At 40.8% G+C, this 15,337-nt stretch overlaps 1 protein-coding gene across 1 annotated transcript in view; it reads left to right on the forward strand.

Annotated features, from left to right (window-relative positions):
- Window positions 1–15,169, forward strand: part of CAGE1 (cancer antigen 1) — a 149,476-nt gene extending 134,307 nt beyond the window's left edge. Inside the window, 1 exon segment of the mRNA XM_042780216.1 lies at window positions 14,942–15,169. Within this exon segment, the coding sequence (XP_042636150.1) occupies window positions 14,942–15,169 (228 nt within the window).
- Window positions 15,170–15,337: the final 168 nt, after the last annotated feature.

A 15,337-nucleotide genomic window follows, 5' to 3' on the forward strand; every position in this document is an offset into this window, starting at 1 on the left:
ATCTTACTGAAGATAATTCAAAAATGGTTGCAGCAGTATATTGACAGAGAACTTCCAGAGGTGCAAACTGGATTCAGAAGAGAGCAGGGAACAAGGGATCTTGTAGCTGCTGTCAGATCGATCTTGGCTCAAGGCAAAGAATACCAGAAAGATGCTTACTTGTGTTTTATTGACTATGCGAAGGCATTTGATTGTGTGGATTGTGACAAATTATGGATAACATTGAGAAGAATGGGAATTCCAGAACACTTAATTGTACTCATGAGGAACCTATACACTGACCAGGAGGCTGTCATTCGAGGGACCACTGCATGGTTTAAAATCAAGAAGGGAGTATGTCAGGGTTGTATCCTTTTCCCATACTTATTCAATCTATATTTTGAGCAAATAATCTGAGAAGCTGGCCTATATGAAAAAGAATGTGGCAACAAGATTGGAAGAAGAATCATTAACAACCTGAGATACATTGATGATACAACTTTGCTAGCTGAAAGTGAGGATGACTTGAGGCACTTATTGATAAAGATTGAAGAATACAGTCTGCAGTATGGATTACATCTCAATATAAAGAAAACAAAAATCCTCACAACTGGACCTATAAGCAGCATCACAATAAATGGAGAAAAGACTGAGGTTGTCAAAGACTTCACATTGCTTGGTTCTATAATTGATGCCACTGGAAGCAGCAGTCAGGACATTAGACAATATATAGCACTGGGCAAGTAGGCTGCAAAAGACCTCTTTCAAGTGCTGAGGAGCAAAGAGGTCTCCTTGAGGACTAAAGTGTGCCTGACACAAGCCATGATATTTTCAGTCACCTCATATGCATGTGAGAGCTGGACAATGAATAAGGAAGACCAAAGACGAGTTGATGCTTTTGAGTTGTGGTGCTGGCAAAGAATACTGAAAGTACCATGGACTGCTAAAAGAACTAACAGATCTGTCCTGGAGGAAGTGCAGCTGAAATGCTCCTTGGAAGTGAGAATGGCCTGACTTTGTTTCACCTACTTTGGTCATGTTGTCAGAAGGGACCATTCCCTGGAGAAGGATGTCATGCTTGGTAAGGTGGAGGGTTGATGAAAGACAGGAAGGCCTTCAACGAGATGAATTGACACGGTGCCTGTGACGATGGGCTCAAGTATAGCAACGATCATGGAGTTGGCGCAGGTTTGGGCAGTGTTTCATTCAGTCGCTATGAGTCGGAAATGACTCAACAGTACCTAACAACAACAGTAGATTGGAACAGGGGGCAGAGTGGTTGATCAACCTGCTCAAGCCAATTATTTGTTGGAGTTGTTACAAATGAGTAAGTGTCCTAATTCTAGAATTATTGGTTTCCAAGTTAGAGTGCAAGGCTCTTTTTAGTTCCTTGATATACTTTGGCAAGCTAGACTATTATTTATGTTATTTGCAAAGACACTCATTAAAAATCTAGGGAACTTGGGATATGAAACTAAAAATTCATGGGGACAATCTTCAGTGGATTTCCAAGGAGCATAAGAACAATTTTTAGTTTTGAGAAAGGTTATGTTAAAATAGGGAACTTGTGGCTGAGCCAGTGTGGTAGTTAAAGCTGTTGTCAACTTGGCTGGGCCTGGTTGAGTGGCTGGGCATCTGGATGTAGTTATTCCCCATGGTGAGATTGGTAATTAACTCCATGGTGGAATCTGCTGGAGCAGCTGAATAGCTGCTTTAGGGATGTGGGCTTCTTCTAGTATGTAAGAAGCAACTTTGAAGAAGGTCTCCAGCTTATGGCATGCTTGAATCCTGCATGTAGCCAGCCAAGTCGTTGTTCAGCAGCCTGCCATTTTGTCTGCCAGTCTTGGAACTGTTAATGGGACTTGAATCAATGGCCTGCCATGTTGTTTAGTAATATCTGGACTGTGCCTTTTTACTTGTCAACCTTGGGTTTGTCAGCCTCAGCAGCTAGCAGCTGCCTGAGTGAAGAAAAGCCTCCAGCTTCAGTGGCCGGGAGCAGGAGGCAGTGCTAAAGCCCAAGGTTGAGGGGCTTTCACCCAGCCCCTAGAGCCTGGCACTTTGAACTCAGACTTCTAGCCTCCAAAATTTTAAGAGAATAAACTCCTGTTTGTTCAGGCTATCCCATTTGTGGTATATTCTTGTCAGAGCAGCAGTAGGTAACTAAAACAGCCAGTAATCCAAGGGAATGCCATCATCTAATGCATACAACTCAGTTATAGGGAATGTTAAAATTAACAGTTGTAGGGGGGCACAGAGATACAAGTACAGGAGAAGGTAGGGGATCTGAGTTTTCATGTACCCTTGTGGGGAAGGATGGCAGATCCAACAGATCTAGCTAGCAGTGCTAGCTACTGACTGAATTAATCTAATGAAAGCATTTTCTTTCAAGCCTTGGTGAAGGAAAAAAAGGTAAAAAAAAAAAAATGTTAAGAACATGAACATTTCATATTGATTAATTCACTAGTTAAAATATCCAAATTGGTAGAGTAAGGCTATTTGAAAGGCATTAAGTATTAAACTTCAGCATCTGGCACTACTGAACAAAAGTCCTCAATTACTTTCAAGTGAGGAATAAAATGTCAGAGCAGAGGATTATACCACAGTAATGCAGTAAAGTGATCAACAAAAGACTAGCAAAAAGTCCCCCAAACCCCTCAACTTGTGTGTGTGTGTGTGTGTGTGTGTGTGTGTGTGTGTGAAGCTAGGGATATTTTCTTTTATTTTGGGGTCATTATGTATCCCCTTTGTTGAGATTATATGTCCTAAATATTAACTGACAGCTGAGTCAGTTGCAATTTCTCTTTAGAAAATAGTCAAAAGAATGCTGTCTTGGAGACAAGCTTGTTGATATTTAGAGTAGACAACAAATCATCAACGTATTGTAATAAAGTGGATCCATGGGCAAATTGTAAAGGTTGTAGGTCTGCACGTAATATCTAAGAAAAGTAAGTAAGGATTCAATGAAGGTTTTAGGCATTCCAGTCTACATGTATTGCCAGTCCTCCCCCAAATAAAAGCAAAAAACAGTAGCTACTGAGATGTACAAGAATACTGAAAAATCAACCACTGTAAAGTGAGAGGCTTCAGAAAGTACATTAGAAAGGAGTAAATGTGGATTAGGAACCACAGGAAATATAGAAATTACAATGCAATTAATGGCACGTGGATCCTGTACAAATTCCAGCCACAATTACATCTACTCTTCACTTAAATGACATGGTTAAGTTCCAAAGACCAGATCGTTATATAAAAATCAGCATTATGCAAAATGGAGGATTCTTTTTTTCCTGTTTTCAGACCATCCATTTGTCCAATTTTTTTTTTAATTTAGAAAATATCATCATAGAAATAATAACAACTAAGATTTACTGATGTCCTCATCTCTGTAATGAGTCCAGTTGTGGATTATTCTTCTTTGGAAAAGGAGGATTGGAAGAGACAAAGCTGGATAAAGCTTGGCTGTGTGACTGGAGGGTCCACAGCTTAACCACTTCACCTTCTTCCTGTGCTGGTCAGAGCTTCTCTCACAGAGCTGTCTCAGGGCTCCATTCCCACAACTGCAAGCCCTGCATTCATGATCTTGGAGTCTGTTCTGCCCTCTGAGCCTCATGAGTTACTGAGACTTGGTGCTTCCTGTGAGGACACTAGGATCCTGGCCACATACCAGACCACACCAAGGGGGAAGCTTCAGGCCCAGTGCAGCTCATTTGGGTTGTCATTAAACTTGCACATATTTCTTCTAAACACTCTCTCCAATTCCTCTTTAATTCCTCCCTTCCCACTTCACACCAATTTTAAGCTGCAGGGCCTCAGGGCATATGGCAGCTGGGAACCCAGAACTGGCACACACTGGCTCAGTGCTGCCTACGTGTCTGCCTAGAGGCCATGGAAAAGGCTGGTCCCACACAAAAGCTGGATATGGTGCTCCTGCTGGCAAGAGGGAGTGGAAAACTTGGGGTAGTGTGGCCCAGCTACCTGAAGCCCACCTTGAGAATCTTTTTTGAGGGAGGGGATGGTCCTCATCCTTTAAGGCCATGGCCATTGTCTCATTAGTATAGAAATAGTCATATAGTAGATATTTTACTATTGTCATAAATGCAAAATGTCAGATAATGAGATAGTCATTAAGTGAGGTATAGGTGTATCTGGCTTCTTAACAAGGAAAATAAGAGTGTTGTGGGAGACTTCTGGTAAGATGGCGGAATAGGGAGAAAGACTGCACAGACCCTCTTCAACAAAGATAAGGGGAACCAATTAACACAGACACAGAAGATAATCCTGGACCCTAAGCCTTGAAGGGAAAGATACAGAAGTGGACTAAACCCCAACTAGCAGAAGAATTTGCATGAAAATATCAGAAAAGGAGACATAAGGAGCTGTGATCTGGCAGCAATCCTGAGCAAGCCTGACTGCACGGCACAGACAGCTCGGAGAGTGCCAAGTGGTGGTTTGTTGTTAGGTGCCGTGGAGTCATTTCTGACTCATAGCAACCCCATGCACAGCAGAATGAAACACTGCCTGATCCCACGCCAGCTCCATGATCCCTGCTATACTTGAGCCCATCATCACAGCCACCATGTCAATCCATCTTGTTGAAGGCTTCCCCCTCTTTCGTCGACCCTCCACCCTACCAAGCATGACATCCTTCTCCAGGGAATGGTCCCTTCTGACAACATGACCATTCTCACTTCCAAGGAGCATTTCAGCTGCACTTCCTCCAGGACAGATCTGGTAGTTCTTTTAGCAGTCCATGGTACTTTCAGCATTCTTCGCCAGCACCACAAGCCAAAAGCATCAACTCTTCTTTGGTCTTCCTTATTCATTTTCCAGCTCTCACATGCATACGAGGTGATTGGAAATATCATGGCTTGTGTCAGGCACACCTTAGTCCTCAAGGAGACATCTTTGCTCCTCAGCACTTGAAACAGTTCCTTCGTGGTTGACCTTCCCAATGCTACACATCATCTAATGTCCTGACAGCTGCTTCCATTGGCATCGATTGTAGAACCAAGCAACGTGAATTCTTTGACAACCTCAATCTTCTCTCCATTTATTATGATGCTGCTCATTGGTCCAGTTGTGAGGATTTTTGTTTTCTTTATATTGAGACGTAATCCATACTGCAGACTGCGTTCTTCAATCTTCATCAGTAAGTGCCTCAAGTCATCCTCACTTTCAGCAAGCAAAGTTGTATCATCAATGTATCTCAGGTTGTTAATGATTCTTCCTCCAATCCTGATGCCACATTTTTCTTCATATAGTCCAGCTTCTCGGATTATTTGCTCAGCATATAGATTGAATAAGTGTGGGGAAAGGATACAACCCTGACACACTCCCTTCTTGATTTTAAACCATGTAGTGTCCTCTTGTTCCATCCAAACGACAGCCTTGTGGTCAAGGTACAAGCTCCTCATGAGTACAATCAAGTGTTCGGGAATTCCCATTCTTCTCAATGTTATCCATAATTTGTCACAATCCACACAATCAAATGCCTTTGCATAGTCAATAAAACACATCTAAACATCTTTCTGGTATTCTTTGCCTTGAGCCAAGATCCATCTGACAACAGCTATGATATCCCTTGTTCCACGTCCTCTTCTGAATCCACCTTGCACCTCTGGAAGTTCTCTGTCAATATACTGCTGCAACCATTTTTGAATTATCTTCAGCAAGATCTTACTTGCATGTGATATTAATGATATTGTTCTATAATTTCCACAATCTGTGGGATCACCTTTCTTTGGAATGGGTACAAATATGGAGCTCTTCCAGTCAGTTGGCCAGGTAGCTGTCTTCCAAATCTCTTGGCACAACCAAGTGTGTGCCTCCAATGGGGCATCCGTTTGTTGAAATATCTCAATCGGTATTCCATCAACATTATATAATGATTAAAGGATCAATTGAACATGAAGATATAAGCATAATAAATATCTATAGACCCTATGAAACAGCCCCAAAATACATAAATCAGACTTTTAAAGAGCTGAAAAACCAAATAGATGACTCCACAGTCATAGTGGGAGACTTTAATACACCACTCTCATTGAAAGACAGAACAACTAGAAAGAAACTCAACAAAGATGTAGAAGAGCTAAACATTACAATCCACCAACTTGACCTTATAGACATCTACACAGCACTTCACCCACCAGCAGCACAATATACATTCTTTTCCAGTGCATATGGAACATTTTCCGGGATAGACCATATGTTAGGCCACAAAGCAAGCCTTCATAAATTTTAAAACATTGAAATACTGCAAAGCATCTTCTCAGATCATAATGCTATCAAACTAGCAATCAACAATAGGAAGATCAACAGAAAAAGAGTAAACACCTGGAAACTGAACAACACTCTCCTTGAGAAAGACTCGGTAAGAGAAGGAATAAAAATTGAAATTCAAAAATTACTTGAATCAAATGAGAATGATAACACAATATACCAAAATCTTTGGGACACAGCAACAGCAGTGATCAGAGGCCAATTTATAGCAATAACTGCACACATCAATAAAGAAGAAAGAGCCAAAATCAACACTTAAAACAACATCTCCAACAAACAGAAAAAGAACAGCAAGAAAAGCCTCCATTCACCAGAAGAAAGGAAATAATCAAGATTTGAGCAGAACTGAAACAGAATGAAACAGAAAATAGAAAGGTAATAGAAAAAATCAACAAGACCAGCAGATGGTTTTTTGAAAAGATCAGTAAAATTGACAAACCAGTGACAAATTTAACCAAGGAAAAGAGAGAATACAAATAACACGATAAGAAATGAAATGGGCGACATAACAACAGAACCAACTGAAATAAAAAGGATAATATCAGGATACTATGAAAAACTGTTCTCCAACAAATTTGAAAATCTGGAAGAAATGGACGGATTTCTAGAAACACACCACTTACCAAAGCTAACACAGACTGATGTGCAAAAGTTGAACAGGGCCATCACAAAAGAAGAAATTGACCAGGTTATCAAAAAATTACCAACTAAAAAAAGTCCTGGCCCAGACGTTTTCACCAGAGAATTCTACCAAACATTCAGATAACTGATACCAATCCTACTCAAACTATTCCAAAACATAGAAAAGGATGGAATCCTCCTAACTCATTTTATGAAGCAAGCATAACCTTGATACCCAAACCAGGCAAAGACATCACTCAAAAGGAAAACTACAGACCAATATCCCTCATGAATATAGATGCAAAAATCTTCAACAAAATCCTAGCCAATAGACTCCAACAACACATCAAGAAAATCATTCATCATGACCAAGTGGGGTTCATATCAGGTATGCAGGGATGGTTCAACATTAGAAAAACAATCAACATCATCCACCACATAAAGAGTGTTGTGGGAATAGTTAGATATTAGAGCAAGTCCTTCTTTGGCCTCTCATTTTAAAGGGTACTTGGGGATTTTAAAAGGCACTCTGGTGGTATAGTGGTAAAGGCACTTGACTGCTAACCAGAAGGTCAGCAGTTCAAACCTACCAACTGCTCTGCAGAAGGAAGATGAGGCAATATACTTTCATAAAGATTTACAGCTTTGGAAACCCAACAGGTAGCTATGAGTTGGGATTGGCTCAGTGGCAGTGAGTTTGGTTTAGTTTTTTAGGGGATTTTAAAGGAACTCTGGTGGCATAGTAGGAAAGGCATGTGGCTGCTAACCAGAAAGTAAGCAGTTCAAACCCATCAGCTGTTCTGCAGAAGGAAGATGAGGCAATCTACTTCTGTAAAGATTTACAGCTTTGGTAACCCAATGGGGCGGTCACTATGAGTTGGAATCAACTTGATGGTAGTAGGTTTTGGCTTAGGGGATTTTAAGAAAGGTTTGAAGGTATCTACTTGAATTATAATGGGTTCTGCTGACAGCACCCAGCCAACATCTGTGGAAGCTGTGGTCCACAGGGTTTCTGCTACCAAAGACAGATAATAACTCTCTTCCTATTAAATTAACTAGGGTACTGTGACTAAGTAGAAAAAGATGTAGATCCTCCATAGGATAGAAAGATACAAGAATGGGCTTAGTGTGGGTTAGAATTTGTTCTTGATTAGTGACCCTCCACAACTTTAAAGGTTTTGGTATTCCAGGGCAGAGGCTTCTGTAAACACATGGGGTTGATGGTGGACAGGGTTGTGCAAGTGTCAATTAAAATTTTACAAGGTTCTTGATCAATCCTGGGAGAACAGAAGGGCAGTATTTCCACAGGGAGATAGCTCAGGTGGCAGGAATGCATAAGAAAGAAGGACACAGGGAAGAGGTAACTACAGGAAGAAAGTGGGAATAGAGCTGTTACATTGTAGGGAATTGCAGTCAAAGTCATGAAACAACATGTGCATGAACTGCTGTGTGGAAAATGAATTTGCTATGTAAACTGTCACCCAAATCACAATAAAAACATGCCACTAAAAAAGAAATTGAAGAAGTTATTTCAAAAAAAAAAAAAAACTTCCCAACAAAAACAAAAAATAGACCTGGCTCAGGTGGCTTCACTGGAGAATTCTACCAAACAATCAGAGAAGAGCTGACATCAGCTCTACTCAAATCATTCCAGAACATGGAAAAGGATGGAATACTCCCAAATTCATTCTATGAAGAAGCATTTCACGGATATCAAAGCCAAACAAAGATACCACTATAAAGGAAAATTACAGACCAATATCCCTCATGAATATAGAAGCAAACATTCTCAACAATATCCTAGCCAATGGAATCCAACAGCATGTCAAAGACCTGTTATGGATTAAATTGTGTCTTCCATAAATATGGCTAGGCCATGATTATCAGTATTTTGTAATTATCCTCCATTTTGTGATCTGATGTGATTATCCTGTGTTGTAAGTCTAACGCCTATGATGTTAATGAGCAGGATTAGGGGCAGTTATGTTAATGTTATGTTAAAGATAGGAAAGATAGCTGTGTTAAAGATAGGAGCTCTGGTGGTGTAGTGCCTAAGCTATTTGACTGCTAACAAGAAGGCTGGTAGTTCAAATCCACCAGCCACTCTTTGGAAAGAAGAGTGGGCAATCTATTTTCATAGTGACACCACCTCGGAAACCCAAGGAGAGGTCACTACGAGTCAGATCCAACTCGACAGCAGTGAGTTTGGTTTTGGTTTATGTTAATGTTGTACATAGGGTCCCTATGAGTCAGAGGCCACTCAATGGCACCTAACAACAACAACATTGATGACACAGGATCCAATCTATAGGATTAGGTTGAGTCAATCTTTTTTGAGATATAAAGGAGATTAAATAAGTGAGCAGAGGAACCTATTGTGAAGAAAGAAGAGCTGGGAGCAGAGTACATCCTTTTGGGAGTGTATCCTAGACCCAGGGGAAGACTGATGCCAAGACACATGTAGATCTGCAAGGAACACCAGGCCTACAGATGTTGAAAGGAGACGAGGGCCTTCCCCCAGAGTTGACAGAAAGAGAAAGCCTTTCCCTAGAGCTGAGGCCCTGAATTTGGAGTTCAAGCCTCCTAAACTGTAAGAGTATAAATTTCTGTTTGTTAAAGCCATCAGCTTGTGGTACTTCTGTTATAACAGCACTAGATAACTAAGACAAGAACCCATGAGTAACTCCATGCACCTATGGACAGCTGAGTTTTGACAAAGGGCCAAAATCCATTAAACAGGGAAGATAAGGTTTCTTTAAAAAATGAAGCTGGCAAAATTGGATATACATTTGCAGAAAAATGAAACAGGATCTATACCTCACAGCATGCACAAAAACTCAAGATGGACCAAGGCTCTAAATGTATAACCTAAAACCCTAAAGATCATGAAAGAAAAAATAGGGTAAATTTAGGGGCCCTGATTTATGGCACAGACTATCAAACATAACTAAACATGCTCAATATGAGCAGAAGAAAAGCAGAATATACATAAATGACTGGGACCTCCTAAAATATCACACACTTAATGTATATCAAAAGGCTTCTCCAAAAGAGTAAAAAGAAAACCTACTGACTAGGGAAAAAATTTTGGCAACAACATATGACACGGGACTGATCTCTAAAATTTATAGAAAACACCAACATCTCAATAGCAACAAAAGACAATCCAATTTAAAAATGGGCAAAGTACATTAATAGATACATCACCAAAGAAGACATTCAGGCAACCAGTAAAATATGTGGTGAAATGCTTGTAATCATTAGCCATTAAAGAGATATAAACAAAACCACAATGAGATATCATCTCACCCTAGCAATATAACAATGATAGAAAAAAAAAAAAAAATGTTGGCAAGGGTGTGAGAGATTGGAACCCTCATGCACTGCCTGGTGGGGTTGTCAAATGGTATACCCACTGTGGAAAACAGTACATCCATTGGGAAAACGGTATGACGCTTCCTTAAAAAGTTAGAAATAGAGATACTATATGGTCTAGCAATGCCACTACTAGGTATATATTCTAGAGAAATAAAAGCTGTGAGATGAATAGATATATGTACATCCATGTTTATTGCAGTATTATTCACAATAGCAAAAAGGTGGGAAAAACCTAAATGCTCATCAATGGATAAATGGCTAAATGAACTATGGTATATACACACAATGGAATACTATGCAATATTAAAGAATAACAATAAATCCATGAAACATCTTACAACATGGATGAACCTGGAAAGCATTATGCTGAGTGAAATTAGTTAATCATAGAAGGACAAATATTACATGAGACCACTACTATAAAAAGTCAAGAAAAAGGTTTACACACAGAAAGAAACATTCTTTGGTGGTTACCAGAGATGGAAGGGGGAAGGAGGGAAAATCATTAACTAGTTGGTAGATGGGAGCTCTGGTGGCATAGTGCCTAAGGCATTTGACTGCTAACCAGAAGGCTGGTGGTTCAAACCCACCAGCCACTCCTCAGAAGGAAGGTTGGGCAATCTACTTCTGTAGTGATACCGCCTCAGGAACCCAAAGAGGGGTCGCTATGAGTCAGACCCGACTCAACAGCAGTGAGAGTTGGTAGATATGTATTAAACTGGGAAAAGTAATATACAATAAGAAGGTGGTCAGCACAACATGACCAAGGCCAAGGAAGACATTGGGAGGTATGCAAGAGTAAAAGGCAACAACAGTAAAAATAGGACTACATACACAATCCTGCAATAACAGTAATAACAAACAATAATTGACAAGTTAATAAATAGGTAGTCTGTATGCTGAACAGCTGTGGAATGGCACATACGAGTACATCCACAAGCATATATAAGTTTGGCAGAGGATTTCTACATACATATTTGTACATGCTGCAAATATACACATGTTATACAGTAGAGAATACAGGAGCAAAGTTATGAGAACATCTTAGCCATAACCAAACACCCTGAGGGAATGAGTCACTAGGCTTGAGGGCTTAAGACCATAGTCTCCAGGGACATCTTATAACATAGTCCATAAAGACAACGTTCTGCATCCTACTTTGGTGAATAGCAACTGAGATCTTAAGCTTGTGAGTGGCCATCTAAGATACAACTATTGGTCTCTCACTATCCAGAGTGTGGTGGTTATGTTTGTGTGTCAGCTTGGCTGGGCCTGGTTGAGTGGCTGGGCAGCTGGATGTAGTTATGTAGTTTTATCCCCATGATGAGACTGGCAATCAACTCCATGGTGGGATCTACCACAAGCAGCTGAGTAGCTGCCTATGGGATGTGGTCTGCTTCCTGCATATAAGGAGAAGCCTTGGGGGATGGTCTCTAGTTTGCATCACGCTTGGACCCTGCATGTATCTGTGTCATTGCTCAGCAGCTTGCCATGCTCTGCCAACCTTGGGACTTACAGTGGACTTGAATTACTTGCCTGCTATGTGGTTTGGTAATATCGGGACTGGGCCTTTTTACTTGTCAACCTTGGGTTTTTCAGCCTCAGCAGCCAGCAGCTGTCTGAGTGAATAAACGCCTCTACCTCCAGTGGGCCAGGAGCAGGAGGCAGAGATGGACCCCAAGGTTGAGGGGCTTTCACCCAGCCCCTAGAGCCTGGCACTTTGAACTTGGACTTAAAGCCTCCAAACTGTAAGAGAATAAACTGTTAAGGCCATCCTATTTGTGGTATATTCTTGTCTGAGTGGCACTGGGTAACTAGAACACAGAGCAAAGAAAAGTGAAGAAAATAAAAGACTCAAGGAAATAATTCATGCAAAGAACTAATGGATCACATGACCACAGCCTCCATTTACCTGAAACCAGAAAAACCAGATGATGCCCGGCTACCACTACCTACCACTCTGATCAGGATCACAATAGAAGGTCCTGGATAGAGTGGGAGAAAAATGTAGAACAAAATTCAAAATCATAAAAAGAGCACATTTACCAGTCTGATAGAGACTGGTGGAACCCCCAAGACTATGGCCCTTAGACACCCTTCAATCCCAGAACTGAACCCACTCCTGTAGATCACCTTTCAGCCAAACAACAGACAAGCCTATAAAGTGAACAATAATACCCATGAGGAACATGCTTCTCAGAATAATCAACTATATATATGAGAACAAAAGACATTTGCCCAAAAACAAAATTCAGAAAGCAGGAAGGGACAGGAAAGATGGGCAGATGGAAATGGGAAACCCAGGGAGGAAGTTGAAGGAATGCTGTTACATTGAGAAGATTGGAACTAATGTCACGAAACAAAATGCATTTAAATTGTGGATTGAGTAACTGATTTGTTCTGTGAACTTGTACCAAAACCACAATAAAATGTTTTAAAAAAATTTGTGCAGGAAAGATGTAACAATATTGCACCTTCATTCATTCAACAAATACTTACTGAGGTTTTACTTGGTGTAGCACTGTTCTATATCATCGAATAATCTAAGACCCAAAGATTCCCTGGTCTCAAGATGTTACAGACAGGAGACATAATCTATATATTGTATTAGGAAGTCCTAAGTGCAATATTGTTCTCTTTTAAAGAACGGTCATATGGGATCAAATGGACAACAGCAACTTAAAAGGTCAAATAGGAAGTTTAGGGGGCAGTAAAATCATGTTAATGGGGATAGGAAGTTTAGGGGGCAGTAAAATCATGTTAATGGGGATTATGTTAATAGTTTAGAAAAGGAGTTTGCACAACCTGAGGAATGTAATCTATGTTACTGAATTGTACATGTAGAATTTGTTGAATTGGTGTATGCTTTGCTGTGTGTATTTTCAACAATTAAAGAAAAAGTAAGCCATAAGTGCTATGAAGAAAAAGAGAATAGAAAGAGAGGGGAATCAAGAGAGTCAGGACAGGAGGGTTGTAATTTTAAATTTGGTGGTCATCACCTCACTGAGAAGGTAATGGCTGAGCAAAAGTGTAAGGGTGATGAAGGAGTTTATTAGTCATGTAGCTCTCTGGGGGAATACAATAAACACATTTGCTAATGGTGCTAAGGGAAATCTTAAGTAATCTAAGGTAAAGAAGTCTCTGCTCTTATAAATTCTGCAGGATAAAAAATGTAACCGACACGGAGAGTTAACTGAGAATTTGCCTGGGCTGTAAGAACAAACATAACTGGGGTGTGGTCTATTCCTGGAAAACAAACATCTTCAAAGAGCTAAGTAGCAGAGGTTAGAATGAGAATGGGGTAAATAGTGGGAGGGCTTAAAATAATGTTGTTGTTGTTGCCATAGAGTTGCTTCTCATTCATAGTAACCTCATGTGTGCAGAATAAAACTGCTTCATAGAATTTTCAGTGCTGTGACCTTCTGAAAGCAGATCGCCAGCCCATTCTTCTGCTGTGCCCCTGGATGGGTTCAAACCACCAATTTTTGGTTTTGAGTTGAGTGCTTAACCATTTGCACCACTCAGGGACTCCTAAACTAACATTAGTAGATGGAAGTCTTAATTCCATAAATTAAGGAGTGGAAGCAACTAAGGGGAGCCCTCTGGGTGCGCACCAAGGAAAATGGCATATTATAAGAGAATGTGGATCCCAGCAACGCAATATTAGTGAGCCCTGAGATAGGGGAATGTCTGTCTTCCCTGATTCTGTCTTTTGTAGTAATGGGACCGTCGTTGGTCTCTGTTTTATTTGTATCGTTTTTTTCCTAAACTCATCACATCATTAACATCCAGAGTTGTTGTTATGTGCTGTCGAGTCAGCCCGACTCATAGCCTTGGGTTTCTGAGGCAGTATCACTGCAGAAGTAGGATTGCCCAACTTTCCTTCCGAGGAGTGGCTGATGGGTTTGAATCGCCAGCCTTCTAGTTAGCAGTCAAGTGCCTTAGGCACTATGCTACCAGAGCTCCTAACATCCAGAGTAGAGGTACATTACTTGACCCTGCTGCACTTTCAATAACTGGTTGTCTAAAATGCAAGTCTCAAATAAAATCCACTAATAATCATTTGGTAACATAACTGGAGTAGAAGTCCCAGTTTAAGTCTAAACTGGATTATCCTCAGAGTCGGGTTATGTCCCAGGAACTGGAAACAGACCTACTAGGAATTTTTTAATATAAGGAATGGGGAGACACACACACCCCGCGCCCCTTCCAGGATATCAGTCCTCTGAAGGGAAAAGAGACAGTGACTCAACATTCGTCTGATGACAGTTCCTTAATAAAGGGAGAAGTGATTTTGAGTGCAGTATAATGCCCATAAATTCTGTTCCAGTCCCCGTCAGTTTCTTTCTGGTGCTAGGAGAGAGATGCCAAGTTAAATAAAAGGAGGCGTTAGTTAAAAAAAAAAAAAAAAAAGTCACATCAGAAACTTAACACAAACAAAACAACATAACGACTGCCGTGGAGTCGGATCCCACTCACAGCGACCCCTCCTTGGGTTTCCCAGGCGGTATCACTACTGAAGTAGATTGCCCAACCTTCCTTTCCAGGAGTGGCTGGTGGGTTTGAACCACCAGCCTTCTTGTTAGCTGTCACATGCCTTAAGCACTTTGCTACCAGAGCTCTTTCCCAGCTTAAGGCAGCTCTTATTTGAAACTCATGAAACAAAATGTCTCAAACTTAGAGGGAGCTTCATTCCTCTGTCAGTAGAGACTTGGCACATCAGAGAGGCATCTGCAGTCCTGGAGCTTTGGCACAGTATGGCAGCTTTGGTAGCAGTGCCCAGGAGCAGCGGCAGCAGGAGCGGAGGACGCCCCTCAGGGAGTCCTATCAGCCATCAGGTCACGTCAAAGAATTCTATGACATCTTACATTGGTCCAGTCCAATAATAACTGGCATTCAGATTGTTTAATTGCATGAAATACCAGATTACTACTGGCAACCCAAACAGAATCGAGAATAGCCGATAAGGAACTAAAGGAAATTGTACAACTATTGCTACCTGCACTATGTATTTACCTAATGCTTCCAACATGCCAAGCCCTGTTCTAGATGATTACATGAGTCAAGGCATTTCTTC

This window comes from Orycteropus afer, unplaced genomic scaffold (genome assembly GCF_000298275.1).
Source record: "Orycteropus afer afer isolate SDZICR_OR568_19922 unplaced genomic scaffold, OryAfe1.0 scaffold00027, whole genome shotgun sequence".
NCBI classification, from domain to species: domain Eukaryota; kingdom Metazoa; phylum Chordata; class Mammalia; order Tubulidentata; family Orycteropodidae; genus Orycteropus; species Orycteropus afer.